At 32.7% G+C, this 27,081-nt stretch overlaps 3 protein-coding genes across 3 annotated transcripts; all 3 read right to left on the bottom strand.

Annotated features, from left to right (window-relative positions):
- Window positions 1-1,070: 1,070 nt before the first annotated feature.
- LOTGIDRAFT_142841 (hypothetical protein) lies at window positions 1,071-2,626 on the bottom strand (the record flags this gene model as incomplete). The annotated part of the gene is made up of 3 exons (XM_009052558.1): window positions 1,071-1,281; window positions 1,808-1,923; window positions 2,432-2,626. Coding segments are annotated over 3 exons (522 nt in total), but the record flags the coding sequence as incomplete, so codon positions are not given.
- A 6,589-nt stretch (window positions 2,627-9,215) lies between these two features.
- On the bottom strand, window positions 9,216-15,112 carry LOTGIDRAFT_142884 (hypothetical protein; the record flags this gene model as incomplete). Its single annotated transcript, XM_009052557.1, has 8 exons — window positions 9,216-9,340; window positions 10,172-10,235; window positions 11,367-11,458; window positions 11,755-11,853; window positions 14,139-14,222; window positions 14,277-14,330; window positions 14,642-14,726; window positions 14,978-15,112. Coding segments are annotated over 8 exons (738 nt in total), but the record flags the coding sequence as incomplete, so codon positions are not given.
- Window positions 15,113-19,504: 4,392 nt separating this feature from the next.
- LOTGIDRAFT_97644 (hypothetical protein) lies at window positions 19,505-20,023 on the bottom strand (the record flags this gene model as incomplete). The annotated part of the gene is made up of 1 exon (XM_009052554.1): window positions 19,505-20,023. A coding segment is annotated over one exon (519 nt), but the record flags the coding sequence as incomplete, so codon positions are not given.
- Between the last annotated feature and the right edge of the window lie 7,058 nt (window positions 20,024-27,081).

Below are 27,081 nucleotides of genomic sequence, written 5' to 3'. Positions count from 1 at the left end.
TATGCTCAACAATTGAATTACAATACAAATATTTTATTTCGTGTTTTCCTACATGTGACTCACTAGCCATCTATAATCTGACAAAATTACTATGCATTATATGTTCTAAGTCATACAGGACTTAATCCACCAATATTCTGTTAAATAAAAGATTTCCTTACAATGTGTTAGGAATTCCTATTGTCTGTCCACTTTGATAGTTCGAAATTTTTGTAGACAACTTTTGATGCATTTGAGCAAAATTTGACTGAACATAATTAAAAGAAAATTTCGTCAGATCATGATTGACAAGAGTAGAAATCTGCAGAAAAAAGAGATATTTAACGACATGTATATCAGTCGAATTGAGTGCACAAATTCACAGAAGAACAATTTTCAAGCAATATATTTCCATTAAATCTGATCAAAAAGTAAACAAAACCTATTGAAAAACAAACTTTATAGAACAAGGGTTAAATTCAAGAACTAATGATACCTTTGAAATCAAAATGGTTCCATGATTTCCATTTAACATAGCTTCCAACAGTTTCATAATTTTCATATGTTCTGTTCTCTGTGCTTCCCTTTTTCCTCCGCATCACAAAATGTTAATTGCACTTTGTAGTGAAAAATTTACAAACGAAATGCCCCATTAGGCACAATATTTGCATATATCATTTACGAAAATATATCTAGCAAACACCAGTGCAAACAAAATCGGATCTACATAAAAACGAAAAAACATCAACAAAACAAATCGTTAACTAAACAAGTTCCACAAAGACAAAGAACAGTTACACAAGCAAGAAACACATCATCGGCAAGATACTATAGTCAGATACAAAACACATCAAATTCAAACGCTCTGGTCTTCTGTTGCCATGGTTACACTTCTTCCAAGCAGACAAAAACACTTTGGTAAATAAGTAAAAGCTAATTCTGCTGTTTCTGGAAACATATCATCACAATGGCAGCATAATTGAGATTTCCAGTTGAACTCTGACCTCATACTCAAGAGTGGCTATATGATGCACACAAGTAGATGAGGTCAATATTATGATGAAAATAGAATTTCCTACAATATAACTGTATTATCGTAGGTTGCGTTGAGATGTATTTTCAACACACAGAACTATAAATGCATTATTACAGGAATACTGTTCACTGTCTAATAACATATTTTTCATTAAAGAACTACCAAGTCCCATTTTGTTCCGACTCATTGAATGCCACTTATTACAATATTCATCTTTCATTAGTTGTCCATTTCTATTGGAACCATGCCAAATTATTTTTTGGGGCCTGAAAGAGAATTGAAATGATAATTAATATACAAGAATTTAGAAAAACTACTCATGCTCTCGTATATCTAAAGATCAAACATATTTTTCCAATATTTTGATATTTTATTAAGTTTTATCCAGAACTTGAAGACAGATAATGTAGAATGTAATGAAGGAAATTTTGCCAGGATAGCAACATAAGCATATCTTTTCCAATTTCTAACTTTTAAGGGGCATAGTCTGCAGCCCAGTGATCTGTCTTTTAATTTTTTCTTTCCCCTCTGAATGACCCTCTGAATGCCTGGTAGAGTTTTTCATGTCAGCATGATTGACAGGGTAAACAGAGTTGAAGAATCAGTACCCATGTCTGAACCCTTATCCTTATAAAGCTTATTCAGTCATCCTAGCATCTGACAAATTTAGATACTTACTTCATCAAAACTTTAGACTTTATTGTATGAACAGGAATTTGCTTTTACTACGAAACAACCTCATTTGTATTCTCAATATACATTTAAAGCAAAACAAACAAGAAGAATGCTTACCAAGCTGGATCATGCATAATATCTTTACCATCAAATGAATAAATTGTAGATTTATTATTAAAATAACCACCAGCACCATTGACTAAATCATCCCACGAATTAAAGATCATTTCATCCTTAAATATACAAAACAGTTGCTTCATTATGTTCTTACAATTATCATTATCCTATACCATGATCAATTGTGGCGCCAGTCTGGGTTGAGGGCAGAAGGGCATTGGCATTTGCCCCATCACAAAGATAGCTTGCCAGGCAAGGTAATATACGCCGACTGGCAGCTTTAATTTTGAATAAAAATATTTAGCAGTACAATATGAAATATTCAACCTTCATTCATACATTTCTTCTGAACTCTTTAAGGCGATACTGAATAATATTATTCTTATGTGTGGCCGTATAAAAATGGTTTGTTCCCCTACTTCATTTCTAAGTACTCCCACTTCGCCATGTAGGCCGAATAGGTTCATAGTGAAACTTTCATCAACTGTACTGATGTAGTACATAATTACACACGTAATACCATTTTCAAAACCAATGGCATATTTCGCAACTATTTTTGAGAACAAAGTGAAATACAATGTAAAATAAATATGAGTGTAAGAGTGAGTAGAATAAACTACATACCTTGCTGTTAACTATTGGTATTTTTCTATCAAGTTTATATATAATGGAATCAACATCTTGAGTTTGTGTAGACAAGAAAGCTCTGTAAGTTCCACGGAATCCTGCTTTACGAGCCTGTCTGTGGCACTCGTAATCAGCTCCTCTTATACCATGCATATCACCACGCTTTGGCTGATTCAATGCTATTAAGTGTAACTGAAATAAAAGTATTATTCTGTGATAAACTATTGAAAAAGTTTGTTATGATTTTAAGAAGCTGTTTGAAAACTACTGTACGGATGTAAGTAAAATAAACCTCTAATTGTAGAGAAATATGTCTCTGACTTATTTTTTATCTTTATGTCATAAGACTCAATATTTTTAGTTTAAGGCCTAACACCATAACTAGGTTAAGCTGCTTACTATGCAATTAGTATATTCCATTTCTAATTAACCCTTTTAAAACTAATTCATTTTGATCAAGTAGATACATAGAGGTAAATAGCATACTCTAGATAGTGAAAATTTTGCATACTGTAAAGTACTATCTTTAATTAAGAAGGGATAGAGGTCTCTTTTTAAATCTGCAGATGGATTGCTATCAACATACCTTACTTCCTGTAGTGTAATTTGGTGGTGGTAAAATTGGTATTCTTGGTGCTTCTGTAGTACTCTAAAAATACAAATTATCACAAATATTATCAATATAATAACAACAACAATAAACAACAATTAATTAAAAGTAATGTTAATTAAGATCTATCATCCCATGATTAAAAATATTAAAATACATTTAGTTATATTATTATTAAATTAGAAAAAAAGTCAGTAAAAATGCCTTAATTACTTTTTAGATTTTATGCACATATTTCATCTACTCTTACAAATGTTATAACATTAATTTTAATTCTTATATTAACTCTTCTTTTGACAATATATTTTTGAATCCATAACTATAAGTGAAATATAACTTTGAAAGCATTAATATCTATAAATAATGCTTAACTTTCAAAGCTAACTTCTTCAAGCATTTTAAATAAAAGCAGTAAAGCATCATTATTTCAATCAAGCACTTTCATCAAAAGAAATAAAATTTCAGTCAAGCATCTCCATCAAAGCAACTCAATGATATCTGGGAAAAGCATCTCCATCTCAATGAAGTATGAAGCAATGAAATTTCAGTAAAGCATATTCATTACAAGCAATGATATCTATAGCAGCCTAATTTTCAAGTCTTAGATATTTTATGCCTATAGTGCAAAGCCAACTCCTATTTTGAACTATGGTCAAATGATTTTGAAATTTGGTAACTAAATTTTCTGTTCCTTAGTCATTAGTCATGAAAGTAACGAAGAAATTAAAAAAAATTGCATGTTGTCTGAAAATATACACCCACACATCAGTTCATTTTGTACAAAAAATTAACATAAAAAGGGATAAAATTGTCTTAATGTGAACTTTTACTAACATCTGAGAGCTAAAGCTATATGTAACACTTTTCATAATTGAAATCAGACATCTGATTCTCCTGCACTTCAAGAAACAGACAAGCAAAACAATTTATATCCACTAAATAATGTGGGCATATACATGCATTATGTAAGGTATCAATCAGGAATGTCATGAGGACCAAACCCTGAAATCTAGAAGTTTGAGGAATTCCTGTGTATTGTAATAGAGAGCTTTTTCTTACATACAGTTAAGCATTTTAAGCATATTATACGGTCTCATGCATGATATTGTTAATAACCTTTCAAAAATAAACACACAACAAAGACAAAGAGTGACCTTCTTTAAAATCAAATTTAAATTTTCTCATGGAATTTTATGCACCAAAAGCATGTTATGCATAAAAGTTGCATAAATAAGGTTATTTAAAAGTATGGAAAACTACCATCCTTCTCTTTAGAGATTTAATCTTAAAAATTTCTAATAAATCTATTTATATCAATATATACATGAATAACTTTTGAAAAGCTGACTGAATGTAGAATAAGCTCAATAGTTTTACTCATTATATGGTTAGTGAACAATCTAAAACAACAAAATAAAAAAATAACATGCATGTTATTACAACAATAAGGAAAGGAAAATGAATTTCAATTTTTCAAATCAAGTTGTCAGAGGACCAGACTAATATTAAACTAAATAAAGCTTATACTGAAGCTATGAGTTGCATGTATTTTTAATCAGGCCATACAAAGCAACAGAAAAAATTGAAAAAAATGAACACCAACTCCTAAATTATGAGGAAAGTTTCAAAATTTGTTGCCTCATGGAAGGAATATTCTATCACAAATGATTCCTGTTCCGAAATCAAGGAATGCCATTAAACTACTAGTCTTGAATGTGTTTTCCATAGCTTACCTTGGCCTATATACAGTTGGAATTTTTGGAATCATGAGGAAATTAAGTATATGATGTCATTAAATTCAAACGATCTGATACACTTTGATAAGTTTTTGACAACTTTGTAAAAAGGCAAACACATTTTGTTTAACCATGAGACAACAAATAAAATTAGTTTTGAAAAGACCAATGTGGTGCATAACAACAAAATATGAATAGATTTTAAAAATGACAACAAAATTGAGGAAGCATTTTGAAGTGTTGAATTACCAATGGAACAAATTGCGGCTTGTCTGTATCTATAGGTCGTTGTGTAGGGATGGGTCGCCTAGTGGGACGGGCTCGGGAATCCTAAATATAGGGAAATTACAAGTATTCAACTAATCAAAAAAATATAACCACAAATTGAAACAATAAAATAATCAAATTAATAAAAAAAGAAATCACCATTGAGGCCAAAAAATTAAATTAAATAAAGAAAATCCTTGCATAAGAAATAAAATTAAATGGTTATTGTTCTTAAACAACACATCAACAACTAGATCAAGTTTTTTCATTTGAAATATGCCATTATTTCATTAGCAACAAAATCCTCTAAAAATAATTCAAATTATTAGCAATCAATGAAAATTCATAATATAGCAAGATACCCATGCTGTATTTGTAAATTATTTTCGGGCATATCAGTTCTGGACTGTATATAACAAAGACTTAAGATGCAGAAAGAAATAAGATATTTAGATAATGATAAATTATGAGTACTTACTGGAGTTGTAGGTTTGGGAAGAGGAATAGCTTGTCCAAGCTGTAAGAATAAATTAGTTTTCTTTGATACTGAACGCATAACAAAATTTGTCTGAATGAACTACAGCATAAAACTGAATCATAACTTGATGGGACGTCAAAAAAGGGCAATATGTAAATCTGCAAGCTTTTGTCCCATTTGAACTTGCTTAGCTCTTGCTGAAACAAAAGACTGTCAAGATGGAGTATCATCATCAAATATATCTCCTTTTCAAAAATGAATTTCAATTGAGGTTGCTGTGGTTACATGGTTTACATGATGATAGAAAAAAAATATTACCATTACATATCTCCATCCACTTTCAACTCTCAGATAAACAAACTCTTGATCCATAACATAGGCCATGGTACCAACTGGCATACTGTGTGATACAGCCAACAAACTATCCATGTTTCTAAACACCACTGGACCAGCCTAAAATAAAATAATTTTTAATTTAATTTAAATTATTTTCTTTCCTTTGAAAACTCATTGGTCTGATAAACAAAATAAGCTAAACCATGTCTATTGAAGACATAGTGTCAGAATCAAAGAGGATGAATTCTTGTTCAAAGTTATGCATAACAAAAAAAAAAAGACAAAAGCAACCATATCAAGTACTTACTGTGTTTACAGAACCAGTATCACCACCTTGTCCATAGCCTCCTCCCTGTCCACCTTGTCCATAACCATAGCCTCCTCCCTGTCCACCTTGTCCATATCCAGGTTTAGGACAGTCACATCTGCCAGCAGGTCCAGGAGGGCCTGGTGGACCTTGATATCTTCTGCGGTCATCAAATCCTCTAATGTTGAAGTTTCCCCCACTAGCTCGTGGACCAGGTGGTCCTCGAGCTCCCGGAATACCAATTCCTGGTGGTCCAGGAGGACCTGGTGGGCCAAGAGGACCTTCTCTACCCCTGGGACCTTCAATTCCAATTCCTTGTAAGCCACGCAATCCCTGCAACACAAAAAATAAGGAATAAAATGTGTTCAGAATCTGAAATGAATTGAAATAAAATGAATGGAGTTTTACGTCTTACTTTTCGGCATCATGTGGGCTAATTAAGATGGACAACGCCATAAGCCTCCTCTTTTTCAATTTTCAATGGTCGAGGTATCTTTGACGTTACGACTAGACGCTTTATCGATGTCAGAACCTCTTACCTGCATCACTGACAAGGGGAAACCAGGTATCATCTCAACCTATGCGTCTAACTTCCTGAGCCAATGCGACTCCTGTACAGAATATGAGATAATCAGGAGTCAGGATTAATCAAGAAGCAACTTCAGTTCCAGTTTACACATTGTTGAATTAAATAATGAGGAAATGTGACTTATTCAAAGTCACCAGACTTTGACACACTAAGATAAGTAACTATGCAAATGACTTAAACATTCTAGGGCCTCAGAGCACAAAGAAAGATCTATTAGCTTACCCTTTCTCCAGGTGGACCAACAGGTCCAGGTGGACCAGGGGGACCTCTAATATAAAGACCATCAGAACTTCCTTCAATACCACCCCCTCCAATTCCACCACCAGGAGGTAAGCCAGGAGGACCAGGTGGACCAGGTAAACCTCTTAATCCACTAGATCCTTCAGGACCAATTGGACCCTGCAAGAAATATATCAGTGTTTTATTCAGATATTTTGTTGAAATTAAAATGGATTATAATTTTAGGCATAGAACAAAAGAAGATTCTGGAGTTTCTTTTTAATCTAAGGGACAAATGTAGAATGATATTTACATGTATAGAAGCACATAGCATTTAAAATCAAATATGGTTCTGAATATACTAAGCCAATAACTTACTGGTCGACCATCTCTACCAGGTTGTCCATCTCTTCCAGGCCTTCCTGGTAATCCAGCTTCACCCTTCTGTCCTTTTTCAGCTGTAATACATGTACATATTAAAGATTATCGGATTGTTACAAATGTCCCTGAACCTCTTATGGGTGACTCAGTCAAAGAAAGAGTCATCATAATTTTATCCTGAAAACCAAGATTAATGTCACGTTGCTCTCCTAAGCGGTGATTACAATGACACAGTATCATTGGTTTATGTGTCTTAGTATTTGTGACAAATAACATTTGGGATTTGAAAAACCAGATTGAATTACCTAATACAATTCCACTACCTGCTTCACCATTTAGATTCAAACTACCAGTACCTGGTGGACCAGGTGGCCCAGGAGGACCACTGGGACCTCTACGTCCATCTTGTCCCTAAAATAAGATTAATTAATAAACCAATCAAAGCATTCTTCTGGGGAACAAAACAAAAACATGTACAACATGTAATTAATGTGACAGAATAATTCTGACCAATCACACGCATTTTTTGGAGGCTTTTTCTCCTACAAAAACATTTCCACCCCATCTGTACAACTGAGGACTTTTAAATCCAAAGCATGTCTCCAACAACATTAGCAATTCTTAATCATAAACTTACAAAAAAGATAACTTGCCCACTGGCAGCTGTCAGAAATGATAAAACAGTCGTTAGTGATTAAAGTATGAAATTTCTCATATTAAAGAAATTCTAATAGTTTGAATTCATCATTGATATATATATTTACTGCGAAATCAATATCAATAATCCAAATACATCAAATTATCGCATCAATATAGATGATCACACCATGTGTCATTAAAATCAATTGAAAACTGTAGTCTCTTATGTGTTCACAAACAAATTTGGATGCGTTTTTTCTAAGTCAAGGGCAATAACTCAAAGACCATTCATTGAAATATCAAATTCGAACTTGTTCAAGATCTCATCAAAATAAATGATCAGATCACACCAAATTTCATTAAAATCTGTAGAAAACTCTAGTCTCTATTGTGTTCACAAACAAATTTTGACACGTTTTTCTTAACTCAAAAACCGTTCATCTAAAGATAGTCAAATTCGAACTTGACCAAGATCTCATCAATGTAAATAATCACACCAAATTTCATTAAAATCAGTTGAACACTGTAGTCTCTATTGTGTTCATAAGAAATGTCGACGGATCGACGGAAACATATGTCCACATTTCTATGTGGTCATTCCAAAAAGAAAAACAGGCAGCAATAACCAATCACAAAAGACTTTTTGATGGGATCACCAATACCACTAGTAGTATAGTGATTCATTTGATGTATACTGAACTTGGTGTAATAAATAATAAAACTTGACATCAAATACCATATGTAAGCAAAAGCAAATTAGACAGTGCAGAAACTCTGTGGATTCATAGACTTGACTCTGTATGGCCGTATGGATTGAATGAACCCCCCTTCCCCTCCCCCTTTTTCCCTTTCTGTTTAGATTTTTTGGCAAATCCTGAAGTCATCATTACATACTTGTTATGTTGTATCTAAGATTTTGATGTCATAAATCTTCTGAGGTCATATCATCAAGAATCAAATTGCCTCCCACCATTTTGTGATTTGACCCTTCTCTTGTTATGTGGTTTCTAAGATTGTGACATCATAAAACTTGAGGTCATATTGTAATTTTAATCTTAACTGCCTTCCACCATTTGTAGTTTGTTTCTTCCCCTGATGAAGTCAAAACTTATTTTGACGAAACGTTGGGTATTAAAGGATGGTATTTGATGTCAAGTTTTATTATTTATTACACATTTCAATGTGGGCGTATAAAAACGAAAGTCTACATAGAAATTGTCTAAAAGGTACTTACAGAATCTCCTTTGGGTCCAGGTATAAAAACTCCACTTCCCTGAGGGAGCCCAATACCAGGGGGTCCACGATCACCCTTATCTCCTTTCTGTCCATTATAACCAATACCAGCTTCACCTTTACGACCTCGTAAACCTGTACGACCCTAAAACACATAGAAATTATACTAAAATGTACAGTTTGAAGAACATTTGAAGTCTCTATTATCTCAAAACCAATCATCAATATTCATACATCTCTATCCTAAGACAGAAAGATATTAACTTAACCACACAGTATCTTCACATTATAATCTTCATAACATCAAACTTCCAATTTTAAGGAACCAAATTTCTGTACTGAAAGTTCTGTGGATAGGTAGATAGATTATTATGGTAAAACAAACATTCAAATGATAGTATTCTAGTAACTTTGATTCACTGCAAAAGATCTTTAGTTATTGGTCAATTATAAAAGAATTTTCTATACTTACTCTAAAACCAGGCATACCCATTTCTCCCATTCTACCAGGGAACCCTCTAGGTCCAATAGGTCCTATTTCACCCTATATATATAAAATAGACAAAGATTGAATCAGAAGTTCATGCTCTACTTTACTGCATCTTATTAACCTAAATGAATGCAAGTACCATCATGGAGGGAGGGAAATTTTGCTATGACATAAGAGATAGCATTATATACCATTAAATAAATGATTCTCCTGTTCAGTAAGGTTACTTGTTGTGCTTATACTTCAAGACCCATGACATGTTTTACCCCATTTTCAAATCAGCTGTCGTGGAGAGGATTTTTTCATCCAAAACATGAACCAACAGCACCATATGTTCTCTTGTTGTCTTATACAGATGTTAATGGTAATCTGTACCTTTTCTCCTTTAACAACTCTGTATGGACCAATAGCTGTAGATCCTGTGTCAGGCCCAATTCCAGGAACAGTCTGACCAGGGGGTCCTGGAGGACCAATAGGTCCAACTGAACCAACATCTCCTTTGTCTCCCTTCAAACCCTACAAAATAATTCGAAAAATTCCACATTCAGCCACAGTTTGATTTGAGGTTACATTTTAATTTCTGTTTCAAAAATTGACAAGAAAACTTAACACCACAGTAAGCTTAAAATGTTGACAAAACAATTCAGTGACAACACTCAAATTAAATAGTATTTGGAACAGTGATAGCCTAACCTTAATCAAAGACGAAATTGGAATGTTGCAAATGGAGGCTTGAGGTGTTCTTATTGCGTATTCATGGCCATAAATCATTCTTAAAACTATCATTGTCTTGTTAGCCATAGAATAAAATATATCTCTTTCTCAAAATAGCATCAACTCTTTGTCCTGGTCCGAGGTTACTATAAAAATAAAAGGTAGAAGAAATTTACATACTGGAAGTCCAGCTAGACCAGGTTCTCCAGGTGCACCAGGAATACCAGGAGATCCTGAAATACCATCAATTCCATCAATACCAGGAGTTCCATCCATTCCCCTCTCACCCTTAAATAAAAGAAAAAAAATTAAAACAGAACCTAAAATCTTTTGTTACTCAGTGTTTCTAAAATATTGAGAAAACTATCTTGTCTGTGTCACTATTGAAGTTTGACGTTAATACTTAGTTAAATGCAGTTTATTCTTCTTTTGTTGTAAAGATCCTAAAAATACAATATTGTATTTCACAAATTTTTTTAGAACCCTATAATAACTCTACTTACCTTTTGTCCAGGAGTAGAAATAACAGAACCAACTTCATCACCTGAGCCTCCTGAACCACCTGTAGTTATCACTGTACCGGGAATACCTGGAGGTCCTGGGGGACCAGGTTTTCCTGGTCGACCATCTACTCCTGCCAGTCCTATACCTGGCTCACCAGGCAATCCCTGAAATACACCATACATATTATAAACAGGAAGGAAAATGGACTTTTGGAGTTAATGGAAATACGAATAATTATTTAAACTATTAATAATTTTTGACTGAGGTGCAATTAGTAAAACACCTACTCCAACAGTCAACTTTATCAGGCTGTCTAAGCATCTACAAAAGGAATAAATAAGAAAATTCAAAACTAATATTGGTCTATTAAGTAAGGCATACTGCAAGAAAATAAAGGAAGAATGGGAAGAAAGTATATCTTACAGGTACTCCTCTAGGGCCTGTTAATCCAGGTTCTCCCTCAGGACCTTGTGAACCTGGAGTACCAGGTAACCCTGTTTCACCATGTGGACCAATAGGACCTCGTTCACCTTCAAATCCCTGGAAGGTAAGAATAGAATACTATAAGATTATTTGATCTCATGGAACCCAATTTAAATGAACTTTGCCAATGAATGATATTTGTGCATACTGTTTTCATATTTTTCAGGAAAATGGAAAAAAATGAGTTTTATTTTGGACTGAGACAAAAATATTAAGAAGAAAGATTTCAGTCCAGCTTTAGATCAAATTAACATGTGGACTGTCTGAAAGGCTTTTTTGGTATTTTTAGGTGTTTGTTTGGATTAAAACATACTTACCCTTTCTCCTTTAGGACCAACTGGTCCAGGTAAACCTCTTTCACCTCTAGCTCCATCTACACCATCTCTACCAGGAATTCCTTGAGGACCTTCAGGACCTATTGGACCCTGAGGACCTGGTAGTCCCACGCCGCCAATCTATAAATAGAGTACTTTTTATAGATCATAAAGACATCAAATAACACAGGACCAATATTCTTACTCTTTTCTAGGACATTTGGACTAAGTATGGATCCAAGACTCATACAATTCTGATTTTTATCCCTTTGTAGAGATCCCAGCCTAGAGTACTAATGCATTTAGTAGACAAGAAAACCCCACATGTAGAATAATAATGAATGGGTAGACAATTTGTATAATAACAATAAATGTCACAGTATAACTCTTCACTGTATAACATCAATGTTCTATTATCATCTATAGACATGAAACAGCTTTATGGAGTGAAAAACATGTTGATAATTTTGGACTTCCTTGATTCAGACTTTTTATTGAAAATACTGACCTCACTGTCATCACCACTAAAAACAAATCCTTCTCCAGTTCCACCTCTACCTGGAGGTCCTGGTGGACCAGGTAGACCTTGTATACCTCTAGCACCATCTCTACCATCACGACCTTCTAATCCTCTATCACCCTTCATACCTGGTTCGCCTGGTTCACCTGGTAAACCATCTCTTCCCTAAGGATTTATCAAGAATCACATTAATAGCTATTAGCTTGCTTAACACCTGGACAACTGAGTACCAGTTAAGTGGCTGGTAGAATAAGGTTAAAATTTATATGCTGTATTGACTCAAAAAGTAAAATAGTCATGGATCTTCAGATGTAGTGGTTTAAACTCAGCAAACATTAGCTGCTGGGGCAACAATCATTGGAAGGGCACTAGTTTAATAATTCTTCACAATTTCATTATACCTCAAAGGGCAAAAACAAAAACATTTCAGAACTTACAGGCTCTCCTTCAGTACCTTGAGGACCTTGTGGACCAGGTTCACCTTGTAGGCCAGGTGCTCCCTGAAAAAAATATCACAACTTTAGAATTTCAAGTTTGTGGGTTGCTTCCCTTTAAACACTAGTATTGTAAATATAGAAATATTTTAGAAGTAACATCATTAGGAATATTTAATCAATATTTTGTTTAATATATTAATACTGATGTGGCATCAAGTATTCTGGAAAAACAAAGTGGTTTTCTAAAAATTTGTATGTGTATCTGGAACACTGCTAGCATGGATTTGCATCATTAAAATTTTCAGTCAAAAGTGTATTTATGATACAGCTATTCCATAGGTGCTTAGATTCTACTAGCAGTCTTTACCATAGCAACATCATCAGCCTCCTTAAAGGCATTTTATAATGCTCTTAAGTTAAGTATGGATTGAAGTTGGTTGTAGTAATAACTAAATGTAGATGTCCATCAACAATTAGACTTATTGTTTGGTAAGAAAAATCACATCAAAATAAAAGATAGACCACAAACACACAAATAAATATAAATAATTATAAACTGAGAACACAGGAACATCAACAAGTTTAAAACTGTTTACCTGAATCCTATGGTTAGCAAACAACGGATAAAAATCATTATTTTACACTTAATAAATATAGTTTGGACTAAGATCAATGTGCACTAAGGAGATATTCCTACAGAATTTCCTGAATTAAGTTTCACAATAGTTTTAACATTGGAGAGAATTACCCAAAATCAAAGCATTACAGAAAAAAATCCATTCACTTAAAGGTTGTCTACCTCTTTGAATAAACATGAAATTTAAATTTTTCATTGTTTGGGTAATAAATAAGTAATTTGTTAGAAAATTCAGTTTTTGTGACTCATTACTTAATTTAATGTTTTCGGGTTCATTTTCAGAGGCAGAAAACCTTTATTAGCACAGTGGTATCAGGTGCTCTGATAGGATCAATATGCTATATGTCACTGTCCACCCTCTTGCAACAAGAGGCAAAAATACTTACAGGAATACCAGCAGGACCTACAGGACCTGGTAAACCATCAGTACCAGCTAGTTCAATAAGTTCAGTAATATTAGCCATATCAAACACACCAGGCTTACCTACAAATAAAAATCTTTATTAAACAGTGGAACATACTTTAAAACTGAGCTTACAAATTACCTTGCCTCTGTTTACTGTATTAAACACTTCTCTTAGTTCAAGTCTGAGGATTTAAAATACTCAACTGAAACAAACATACTTGTAAAGATGTGATGTCATAAGTGAGCGATATGTTTCATTTGCCTGAATTAGACAAGACTTGCAGTTACTATTTTGACATAAGACATTTACAAAATTTTTTTCTGCTATCCTGTCTTTCAACAAATATCCTGTAACTCAATTAGGCACTACAACTTACCAGGAACACCAGGTAGACCAGAAAGACCAATTTCTCCCTTAGGACCCATAGGACCAATAGGGCCTATAGGACCAGGAGGACCTTCAGGACCTGGTAGACCCTGTTCTCCTCCTCCAATACCATCAATATCACCAGATCCCTCAACATTCACTATACCACCAATACCTGGAGGGCCAGGAGGACCTGGTGGACCAATTGGACCCCGTGGACCGGTTGGTCCTACCACAAATTCACCCTAAAAGAACAAAAAAAATCTTTCTCTTTTTGTATGCTGATTTATTCGCTTCTGTTCACATCTCATATCTCAGTTTTACCATTTTTTGGATGAAAGATCTTTCTACAAGATTGTCATTTGAACTTAAGGTTCATGGATAATCTATACAAAATCTAATCTAATTTAAATATAAATAGATAGGTGCAGGCCTTGTGAAAATGCTGTAAAATAAGTACCTTAGGTCCCATAGGTCCTTCTCTACCATCTAAGCCTCCTGGACCAGGTTGTCCTGGTAAACCAGTTAAACCTTGGTCACCCTTCTCTCCTTTGATAGGTTCAGGGAATATGTCTGGTCCCCCAGAACCAGGAATACCAGGTGGACCAGGAGGGCCTGGTGGTCCCTGGATAGCAATACCTGGTTGACCCTGAAATATAACCCATACCAGTTTTATTTGTCAAGTTGTGCTCATTTCAAGCTTGCATTGATTACTATTTCAAACAAAGCCACTGAAAAGAAGTATTTGTTGATAGCATACATGTCTGACAAATACTTATATAATAAAGATTAATAGGATAATTCCAATCAATGAGATTATTTGTAAAAAAAAGACCTTAATCATAAAATTCCAGAGAGTCTCTTGGTATTCTTTACCTGTCTTCCTTCTTCTCCTTCATCACCCTTCTGTCCAGCTTCCCCAGCTGGTCCTCTCAGACCAGGTTCACCAGGAGTACCCACATCACCTTTCTGTCCCTTCTGACCTGGGAACCCTGGATTACCTGGTTCACCAGGCACTCCGATATCACCTTTCAGTCCTAATATAGACAGGAAACCAAAGTAGTTTTCAAAAACTGTTAAAACTGAAGATTTATTGAAGGACCTCAAGCAAATATTATACAGGTTCTTCAACTTATTGTGTTGAAAATCACACGGAACAGCGGTTATCCACAATTAATGGAATAAAAATATTCAGAAGTCAAAAATAAATCATAGACACTCATTTTTTGGGTTTCTAAAAATAGTAATATAGCAAAATGAAAGTCCTTTAGTTATTAATTGAGCAATATTCATATTTTCCATTATGTTTTTTAAAACATATATCAATATTTATAAAAGCTTACCTCTGCCTAGTAGACCCTCTATATCTGGAGGGGGAGGTGTAATAAGAGGGGGTCGCCCTGGTGGACCAATATCACCTTTGTCACCCTTGTCACCTTTAGTTCCTTGTACGGTAACACGTTCAATTTCTGTTTGAGGGCTTGTACCACGGGCAATGGGTGTTTTCTAAATACATCAAAAGAATTCAATCATTCAAACTCTTTAAGTCGCTAAACATATAAATATACAAAATTCATGAAAAATATATGAAATATTATTTAAATGGTAAACAATGTTTTATTTTGACAATAAGTCATAACTGTCGTTATTGAGACTGTTTGGATCAGGGACCTGTCTGGTCAAAGACCAACTTGTAGAATTGATTCTGGAACGGCTGCAAATTGAAAGTAAGCTAATCTGTAAACAAATGACCCTTTTCAGGATTCAATGTCTTTATGTATGAGGCAAAAATTCTAATTTTTGTTTGATGGGTCTGGTGGCCACCTTAGGTAACCACTTTTATTTTCACATATTTTAAACAAAATTCCTTTTTTTTAATTCTGTCAAATTTTCCATGATGTATTTGCGTATATGTGGTTTCAGTTCTGATGAGTTTTGACAATATAGTCTACTTACAGTAGTAAAAGTAAAAGGTGTTGTTGGTTCAATTTCTACATCTGGACCAGATCCTGAACCACTGAAATCCTGAAATAATAATATTGAGGATTAAAAATTTGCTTCAATACCTTAATTAATTTAATACATGAATTAATTAATCATTAATCAAAGTTTTCTAAAATATTAATAAAATGGAGAAATCACACAGTTACTTCACTTAATAATATTTTCACAATTACCTGATGAAAATACAGCAAATATCTTGATGTACTCTATCGTACCCTTATTCCTTTAATTTACATTATTTAGACTTAAGGCAAATCTTGACTTTGAAACAATGATCTCCAAGTTGAGTGGTGAAACAAGCAGAAAATCAGTGGATAAAAACCAGTCATACAGTAATCTGATTGGTTTATGAAACTTAAAATCAATTTAAGGGATTGACCAATCAGAACACTAAACAAAATTATCTTGAGTAAAGTTTTAAGGAAATTGGCTTAAAACAGCTTGTTTTACAGAAATATTATGTGATGCATTACCAGTAAGTATATAAATATATACTTACAAAATTACAATCATCACTTTCAGCTTCTGCTGGATTTCCATAAATTTTTAACTCTTCAATAGCTCCCTGAAAAAAAAAAACAGTTTTAGGCATTAAAGTGATCAAATACATTGACAATTGATGATTAATCAGCCAGTCTACAAGTTAAATTTCCTAGGAAATATACAAATCAATAAAAATCATGTCTGCAAATGATTCTCAAAAATGTTAAGATGAAAAATGAAATAAACAGAAAAAGATAAAACAATTTTTTTTTAAGTCACAATTAAGTGAAAGAAGATGCCCTTTCTGAAGACAGTTTAGGGTGCAAGATTAATCATGATGGATAAGAATGAAACAGAAATGCAGTAATAATAAGTGTATATTTTGAATTTCAATATGGTGACCTTAACTCTCTCCAGTAAATGTCAAAGCAGTCAGTACATCTTCAGTTATTTTCACTCAAGTCTCTTGATATTTCATGTCAAGTACTTGAAGAAATTTAAATATTTCTTGAAAAGAAGGAATACATTTGAGAAATAGATTGTTTATATTCTCATTTTTCTTCTCAGAATCAGACTTTGGGGTCAAATTCTTAAAGCCATACTCCCTCTCAGAATGAACAAAAATTTATATTCTCAAACTTGGCCAATAAGCGTATATTCATCAGTGGACTTACCTGATGTCTTACAACAGAATCAATAATTACTTGTTTTTTAGGTAATTGCTTGTAGTTTGATAGACAATTACTTCCAGTTTTATAGATAATTACTTCTAGTTTGATAAATAATTACTTGTAGTTTTATAGATAATTACTTTTACTTTTATAGATAATTACTTTTACTTTTATAGATAATTACTTTTACTTTTATAGATAATTACTTTTACTTTTATAGATAATTACTTTTACTTTTTATAGATAATTACTTGCAGTTTAATAGATAATTACATGTAGTGTAATAGATAAATATTTGTACTTCTATTGATAATTACTAGTACTTTTACGGATAATTACTTTGTTTTATGGATTCTGTTGTGTGATTATGAAAGATAGCACTAGAGGTTGGGGATTCAATCCTGGCATAAGTCAATTTGATGTCACTAGGGTTTTTTTCCAACACTTTTCCCTTAATATTAATGCAGCTAAACAAAAACTTCAGGATCCTAACAAGACTCAGTTAGGTAAGGTAATGGTTTTGTATCCTTTATATGTGTATCAGGGACACTTGTAGCTGAATATAGTTCATCATTACAGTCAGTCCAGCTGTGAATGGGTACTGATAATCTAAGAATAACAAATGCCATGTATCCACAGAATCTTATACCATCCTTAAAAAATAATGGAGCTAGCTATCTGTCTATCTCTCTAGCAGGTCGATAAGATGCACTTTTTGCACTCTTCACCATGTTAGAGCAATCAGATTAAAAATAACTTGTAGATGAGGTGTTACATTGCATTTCATGTAAAAACTATTACATGTGTAAAATATACAAAATCAATTACATGTAACAGTGTTTTTAGTAGCAAAAACTGGTCTCAAATGTGGCCACCATATTTCCTGTCTGCAAGTTGGGGTTGGTATTTGTGACTAATGGCAGAATTTGAGAAAAATGTTTCATCAAATCAGAGACAGATAATAGTTCGTCTAATAAATTTAAGCAGAAATGTCAAAGGTAAATGATAAAACAAGAAAACTTTGATAAAATAATTTGTACCAGAATGAAGGGAAGTCATGGTGAGAGAATGAGAAGTATTTAGTGAAGTTAGGCTTCAGGCATTTAGTCAAGTAGTATCTTCATTTTCTACAGATTGTATTACTACATCAATGCTGCCACCAGTGAAGATAAAGGGGGGAGCAAAGTGACTCAGTGAGTTGGATGCTAGCAAAGTGACTCAGTGAGTTGGATGCTAGCAAAGTGACTCAGTGAGTTGGATGCTAGCAAAGTGACTCAGTGAGTTGGATGCTAACATGTAGCCTGTACATCTTGTGGAACAAGGAAGATGTTCAGGGGCTGTAGTAGCTCTGTAAGTTAAAAGCTTGCTCACTGAACTCTAGATCCAGGGTTCAGTCCATGCATGGATTGGGATAATGCCTTCAGATTATTCAACCCAGTTTCCTCATTGTTAGTGACCCTAAAGAGACTGATATGCAAAAAGTGTTTGATGTTTTGAGGCAATATACTGCGACCCTGTATGTTACGAACTGCAGCACATATCTCTCGACAATTAGTTAGATATTCCTCATTACATGATGCATGGTGTTGCATGTTTTCATTAGCCCAAGTTTGCTAAACTGCTAACTCATTAATGCAAAGGTCCTAAATCCTTCATAATCTGTCCTTCAAGTCTGGAAAACAAGAAGTTTTGTATCTTTCATTTTTTCCCTTCAAAAATATGACCCATTAACCCATTAAAACTGCCAGTTACTTTCAAATTTTTCATAACTGCTTTTACAGCAAAATCATATAACCGTCAACATAGCTTTTTGTGATGCATTAATTCAGCATATAAATGAATCATTTTGTGAAATACATGTGATTAATCAAAGAATTTGTCAGTATAAAATGTTATTTGACAGTTGTAACTTGTTTTTATATCTCACCCACACTTTTCTCTAGACTACAACCAGCTAGATAATTGACCAATATCTATTTAAGTTAAATGAAAAGAAAGGGTTTTGCATCCTCCATAAGATAAGCAAAAAGAGTCATTTGTAAGGAGAGTGGCATTACCATACTTCCTTAAAGAGCACCTGTTTATCATCTCATCCAAACTAGATACTTTTTGTAGTTGTAAAACCTAAAGTTTTGACGCTCATATTAATAAAATAAGTTGAATATCTCCCTCAACCACAAAGATTCATTAAGAAGAATAAATAAACAAACATTCTTACCTCAAAATTTCTATAATTAGCAAAGTTGGGTCCTGCTTTTCCAATAAAGAGTGTTGATCCAGGTTCAAAATCTAATTGTTCCACACGTCTACGATATTCCAAAGACTGATATTCCTTGCAATTCACAAATAGCGTAATTTCATCACCTTCCACACGGACACCTAACTTTGTCCATTTTCCAGCAATGGAGTCTATGGTAAATTCAGCTATCACTAATGGCACTTCTTGAAATTTAGTATTTGGTGTGTAATATAATTTGACCGTTTGGCGCTGACTGTCACTATGTGATGTCACACTTAATCCAAAAGTGATGATAGTCTGAAACGGATTCACCACAGCGAATAGGAAGCCTCCACTACGTTGATCGAATCTCACTGTAGTTCGGATGGCAAAGTCCTTAAATAATGGGCGTTTAAAAAATGTCTGTGCTGTGCGCCTTATATCAGCCCCAGCTTTAAGTTCAAAGGATGGGTAGCCCTGGGTACCTGTAGCATACTGTATATTTGGGTTATTTTTATTGGGTATTCCTATAGCTGGTAATAGATCTATACTTTGTGAATCATCAGAATCTGAAATATAAAAATAGAATAACATTATTTTCTATATTATTATTGGAACTAGATGAATCTAATTTGTACATCCTGCTTTTCTACCCAACTCAGGTTCAATTCCGGTCTATGTAGCTTAATGTTTATCGGTTTAACAATGAACCTCCTGGACAATCAGCACCAGCACAATCTGGTGAGAAATTAACACTATCATACGAATAATCAAAAGGGATGCAAAGTTGTATGAAAGTTGATGCAATGTGTTTTAATTTGTAAATAGTGCCCATTATGTAATTGTATTCAAAACTTTTTTGGAGATCAATTACAATAGTACGTATATTTCCATCACTTTATTCACAAAATAGGTGTTGTTTCTTTCTTACCAGTCAAATTGCTTCTACCATGTCATCTGCATGTGTATTTTTAAGATATATTCATGAATTTTTGGAATTATCTAAAATTTTATCTAAAAATTCTTCTGATATAATGCATGAAAACATAGCCTACTAATATTCAATAGTGATTTATTTAGTAAAGTTATATAATATATCAATCATTTTCTACTGAACAATTTTAAGTTCTTAAGCACATCAAATTCAAATTATTTTTAATGTGTCCTTAAACTTAAATTTGATTGTCCTAATGTTAATATATAGTTCTTTAACAATAAAAAAAACATGAGTCATAGACCTAGACTGCCATGAGAAGTTTTTTAGCAATTTCTGGCATTTTTGTCGGAAGAACAGGAAAACTCCAACATAAGTTTTAGTTTAAGATTCAACCTTTAACCTCAATTTATATATGAGTAAATATTATTGGCTAAATTTGACAGAGGTGAACATTATTTTAACACCATATTAACACTGTTTTGTGTATATTATAATAATATATAATCATATGGTCTGTATTATTTCTATCCAGTCCCTCTACTTCCGTATATCTGGCATTCATATTTTTTCTGACTGTTATTTTTGTATGACCTACATAAAAACTCTATAAAAATGCTAAATTTGAACATTTTTATCATTATGTTTCTTGCCACACACATTCCAGAAATGAAATGAGAGTTCAACCCAAGAAATACCTGCCGTTTTGCTATTAAGACAAGCAACACCATGCAGTGTGCAATTAGAAAAAGTTATCCAAAAGTCTGTGATGGTTTCACGAATAAATTCTTCTCTTATATTATTGCATCAGTTTATGTGCTGACACCTTTAGTTAGTCAGACTTGACTGGCATTATTATCAAAATCAAGTACAGCATAAGAATTCTAGTGGTCAAAAATGTACTCCTTGTATGAAATATATTTTTCTATACTTTAAGGTCTGATAAATCACCAGACAGTGTTTTTAAACATTATTGTTTTATTACAGCTTTTAAGATATTATACTTTACATCAAATTCAAAGACTTGAGATTTATCAAAAGAATATATCCACTTTCATGTAAAGTAAAGCAACTAACAATGTGGGTTTCATTAAATTTAAAATGACGTCAAACACGACATTAAATGCATGTTTCTTTTCGAAAAGGTCAAATTAAAAATAGCCTTTTTTTCACTTAATCTCTTACGTACTATAGAACATATCTGATACATACTGAGAGTTCAACAAACTCCAAATTATAACAAAATACTAATTTTATGTGTCTGATTGCAATCATGAAGTCAGAGTTCAGCAGTTTATCAGATTTAACTGCTGGAGTTTCAGTCAAGCTGGCCACAGTAATCACAAAAACTTGCTTACAGGTCTAATTGTTGTTTTTAAAGGAGCAGAAGCCTAAGGTATAAATGACAGGAAAACAGTGTTCAACAAGAACAACAAATATTTATTAAATGAACAAACACTTCTAATCAAACACTCATTGTCTGATCTTTATATAAAACCCTTAATAAACATCTTTTTTTTATAACATTATTGAGTTAAGGTTGACCAAACTTTATAATGACAATATGTCAAGTCTCACTTTAATTTTTGTAACATTTATTAACCTACATACTCTGAACAACTTGGAATATGTTGTCACAATTTTGTTCAAAGTTGACCAGGGACACAATCAGACAGCAATAGACTGCTAGGGATGTGATGATGTCACTCATACAAGGTGTTGCTTACTCAACCTTTTGGAGCACCTAATCTATCTCACAAACTTCCATTTCATGCCTGTGTTCACATTTACGAAGAAATTGTAAGTAGATATGTGTCCATTGGCTGGTTAGTAAATCACATGACATCAATGTCTATTACCCCAGTCCATGTTTTGAAATGTACCTACTAAAGTGAAACACAGTAGATGTTATAGATTTGGACGGGTTGAAAGCTTCAAATATTAAATTAAGGACACAATGAACAACCATTTTGAATCTGCAATTTGTATGTTTGTTTACTGAATTCACATCATGCAATAAGTTACACCTGACATTACACGCCATATAAAAACCTCAGTTTGTCCTTGTCATTCAACGTATTAATTAAATAACTTTCAGAATTTCAATGTTCTTCACTGACATTTTCCCTCATTTCATTTGTTTATTCAGTCATTTTTTTTTTTCAAACATAACACCATTGTGCCACCATATAAAAATGAAGTTTCTTTAAAACAGTTGTTAACCTTTTCTTAGTGCATTTTTTCTCTAGCTGATTTCTTTGGTAATCTTGAAGAAGCTTTGATTCTCCAAAGCAAAAGAGTGAGATGCATCACATGTCATGTCAATATGAACTAAGTCTTAAATCTTGTAGAATGTATAAAGATAATGAAACCAAATATAAATCAAACTAAGAGGATTATCCTGGCTAGAATATATGATTTCTGTTTGCATCATTCCTATTTATGCTATAACTAGGCTAATTATAGAAATACATAACCATTTATCACTATCTCAAAAACTGTTTATAATATCCAAGGGCCTTTACGATAACTACATCAAAAACCTTTTAATGGAATTGCAGAAACAACAGATGACTGAATAAAAATTGGAATGGCGCAATGAAATGAATGAAAACCTCTTTACTATCCCTTTAAGTATTGGCAATCAACTATAAATACATACACTGGAGCACTCATTCCATTTTTTTTTTTACTATTATCTCTTGAAATAAAGGCGGGAATCAGGTTTGAATTACCTCCCTTTCTAATACTCAACAGGAAGTAAGAGGCATTAAACTATCTAAACTTTCAATAAAATAAACCTGTTGAACTCTAATCATATACATAATGGAGGTTTAACTATTACAATATGCTGTAGTGTAATATATATTAGTAATTTCAGTCCTTCAAATGATGCAGACATGAAAATGTAATTGATGCCCATTATAGTAAAAAAAAGACAAAGTAATCTTTCTTGTCACAGCTGAATGACAGATCCCTGAAAACTGCTTGTCTGGTTGATAAGCTTTATAATAAGAGGTGTAGCCCTACAGAAAAGTGACAATCCAGTCCTTAACCATACTACAGTATGGTAGAGTCTTGAAAAAGGCAAATTTTCAAAATGGATAATTATGGATACACCAGGCAAAGAAGGTTAAAATTTATACAACAGAATATGATGAACATGGCCTTTAAAGGATTAATATAAGATTTATGACTATGTATAAAACTATATATTAGGTTTTCCATCTGGTGAAGGATGGAGCTGATTACAAACTAACAAACCATGAAATTACCTTTATCAACACAAATATCTTTATAATTTATAACTTTTCATTAATACTAGTATATCTTTATCAAGATTTACATGTTGGTATAGATATTATCTAATCTACAAGTTGAAATTAGTTATGGTATTTGATGCAGGCAAGAGATTTGATAAAATATGATTGGTCAATGACTAAAAGAAATTTTAACATTATATTGTATTAACCAAGCAGATGTCTTTTTTGTAAGGAAGAAAAAGAGAAAAGCAACAGACATATTTTTACAGGTATAACATCTGAGGTAGGTCCTCATGAAGTCAAAATGAACTGTTCTTATTTATGTTTGAATCAGACTCAGTTGTATGTAAACATCTTAGTCCAATCATAACACTTGAACATAGTCAGGATATGACATTGAGAAGTATCTGATTGCAAAGTTTAAATCAATTCAAATCATTGCAAAATATCCTACAATGTAAAGTGGTTAATTCCTTCTCCTATTAGTTTGTCTCAAGGTCAAACATTGTCTCTAATGACAACCATATTTGGTGACAATTCACTGAGAAGTTATAACTCCATAAATATATATATAGCCTGTTCATATAAAGCATGTTTATATATAGCCTGGTCATATAAAGCATGTTCATATAAAGCATGTTCATATAAAGCATGTTAATGTATATATAGCCATACATAGCCAATTCATATAAAGCAGCATATATAATGTCCAGTTATATCATAGTCCATATTCCACTTATTTTGTAATTTACTGCCCATGTGGCTTATTCTTTACCATCTAATTCTTAAATACATTTTGAACACACAAAATCTCATCAAAATAAATCTCCTAACTTTACTCAAGTAGCATCAAATTTTAATCCATCTCAAGTAGATTTTAATCTTAATTCCTACTTAACTCAATTAATCCCTACTTAAAATGATCATCTTTACTGTATAATAAATATGATAGATTGATAGACAAACAGATAACTTTGTGATGAATTGTTAAAGATGGTAGGAGAGAAAGAGAAAGAGGTAAAATCTGAAAAAATTCATTTCTTAAAGAAATATAAAATATACCATTGGTTTACCTAGAACTTCCTTCCTAGAAACAAAAAATATTCTAGTAAAGTGCAGTCAGTAAAGGATAAAAAAAGGACAATATTACTTCGGAGAGCTTTAATCACAGATAAATTTAACCCTAAGATTTAAAATAGCAACATTTCTACTTCAATCTGTATTTTATTTGATCATTGTAAGACCTTTAGAGTTAAATTTAAAACAAGAATAGCAACTGTATTAGTAATAATAGTAGAATTTGAAAGGTGACTCAATAATTGAATATATTGTATGCCAAATATCTCTCATGAAATTATACACACATGTTGGTGAATATCTAATGGCTAATATCAAATGATATGCATGTTACATTTAGACCTAATTAAAGGCAGGGTAGAGGTCATCTTAAGATAATATATTTAAATGTCAATTCCAAATCTGTTGAATGTTAAAATCATAAATTCATTTTTCTAGATTCACAACTTGTTTCAGAATAAATATTACAAAATATCATCATGAAACCATTATCAAAATAAAAGAAAGTTTCCAAAAGTCCAAAAGTGAAAATGACATAGTTTTGTATTTTACATTTCTGCACATACATGCTATTGAGCTGAGCAATTCTCATTGTGCTCAAGCAGGATATTGGTATACTGTCCCAATCTGATAAGATAAAAATACCATTCTAACCTACATCACTGATAAAGGAAACTGAAAGTTTTGTTGTACATTGATGATCTTCAAATTTATAGTTTAGGAACCATGGCATGCAACTAGTATAGCTAATCTGACAATATACAGAAAAAAGAATAAGGCAAAATCAAGGTGCAAAATTTAGACTGGCCTTCTTCAGTGACATTTCTATAAATCATTAGATCAAAGAATTGTCATTAGGGGCTCACAGACTCAGTGGAGTGATAGTTAACACTCAGTGAGTTGAAGGTCAGTGGAGTGTAAGTTAACACTCAGTGAGGTAAAAGTTGTCACTCAGTGGAGTGTATGTTAACACTCAGTGAGGTAAAAGTTGTCACTCAGTGGAGTGAAAGTTAACACTCAGTGAGGTAAAAGTTGTCACTCAGTGGAGTGTAAGTAAGTATACTACATAAAAGTGGGTATACAGTGTAAAAATTGAACTACAAAGGAAAAAGTTATTAGACAAAATATAGAGTAGATGTAAATGCATTCTATTCATAAGTAACATATGTAAAAATATGTATACATTTATATTGTGAATTCATTAGTAGTTTTATCTACCTATGATCACATAGCTTTGATGTCTTTTTGATGACTTTCTATAAAATCAGTGTTTATCTAGATGTACCAAATACTCTACTCTCTAACCGACTTTATGTAGCCATTCTTTTCAATTTGATGAGATAACTGATAACAATGCTGGAAATTGTTGAAATCTGTAAGATGTGTATATCTAGGCTGTAGGCTTCATCTATAACAGGAGTGTTATAAATTCATGTATCACCCTTTTGCCTTACAAAATTCATGAAATCAATCATATACAAATAATAACAATATTAGCATTTTGACTCAAAAAAGATTTTGTGGTTGGCAAACCGGTTGTAGAGCGGTATCAGGTGTTCTAGATAGATAGATAGAAATGCTCAATGTAAATAAATGTAAAACAAAATAATTTATCACTAAGCCTAAAGCTTAGCCGAAGAGTGAAATGAAGCCACATGTATTCTAATTTGCATGACAAATTAATGTTATTAGTACAGTAAATACTGGTGTATATAATAAAAGTTTTCATTCGCATAAAAACTATATAACACCAATAGCTTTTAAGAACCTTATACCTTTGCAACTATGTGCACTAAAATGTCATAAGAACAGAAAGTAATATTCAAGACATTTTTGAAACAATCGACATTTGTGAAACACTTAGAATAAGTCTTGAGGTTTTTTTTAATCAGTGTATATTTTAACCACATGTTGAACAACATTTAATCTGATTATAAAAACACTTCACTTCTGCTACACAATTTTCAAAATATTTGGACTTGTTTAGATTTTTGTTCTAGCACGCAATTAAGTAGTAATTGAATTCCAAAAGTGTGTATGACTAAAGTGTTGATTGCAATTTAAAAAATGTTCAGGATTTTGTTTCAACCAATGTATTTCTCTCATGCATTATTTTTTGTCTGTAGCAACCACAAAATACATGGAATGGAAAGTAAACACAACCGACACAAAGAAAGTTACCCTTTCTTCAACATTCCAGTGTACCAGGTTTTACAATAGATGTGGGTAAATGGTTCAAAAGAACTCTTGTTGCCATGTGTAAGTGTAATAACAATATTTGGGAATATCAAGTATCAAGTATATCAAGATGGACAAAATAATTGTAGAGA

This window comes from Lottia gigantea (assembly GCF_000327385.1).
Source record: "Lottia gigantea unplaced genomic scaffold LOTGIsca_187, whole genome shotgun sequence".
NCBI lineage: Eukaryota > Metazoa > Mollusca > Gastropoda > Lottiidae > Lottia > Lottia gigantea.
Note: the sequence above shows the minus strand (reverse complement) of the source record. Positions and strands in the feature narration are given on the sequence as shown.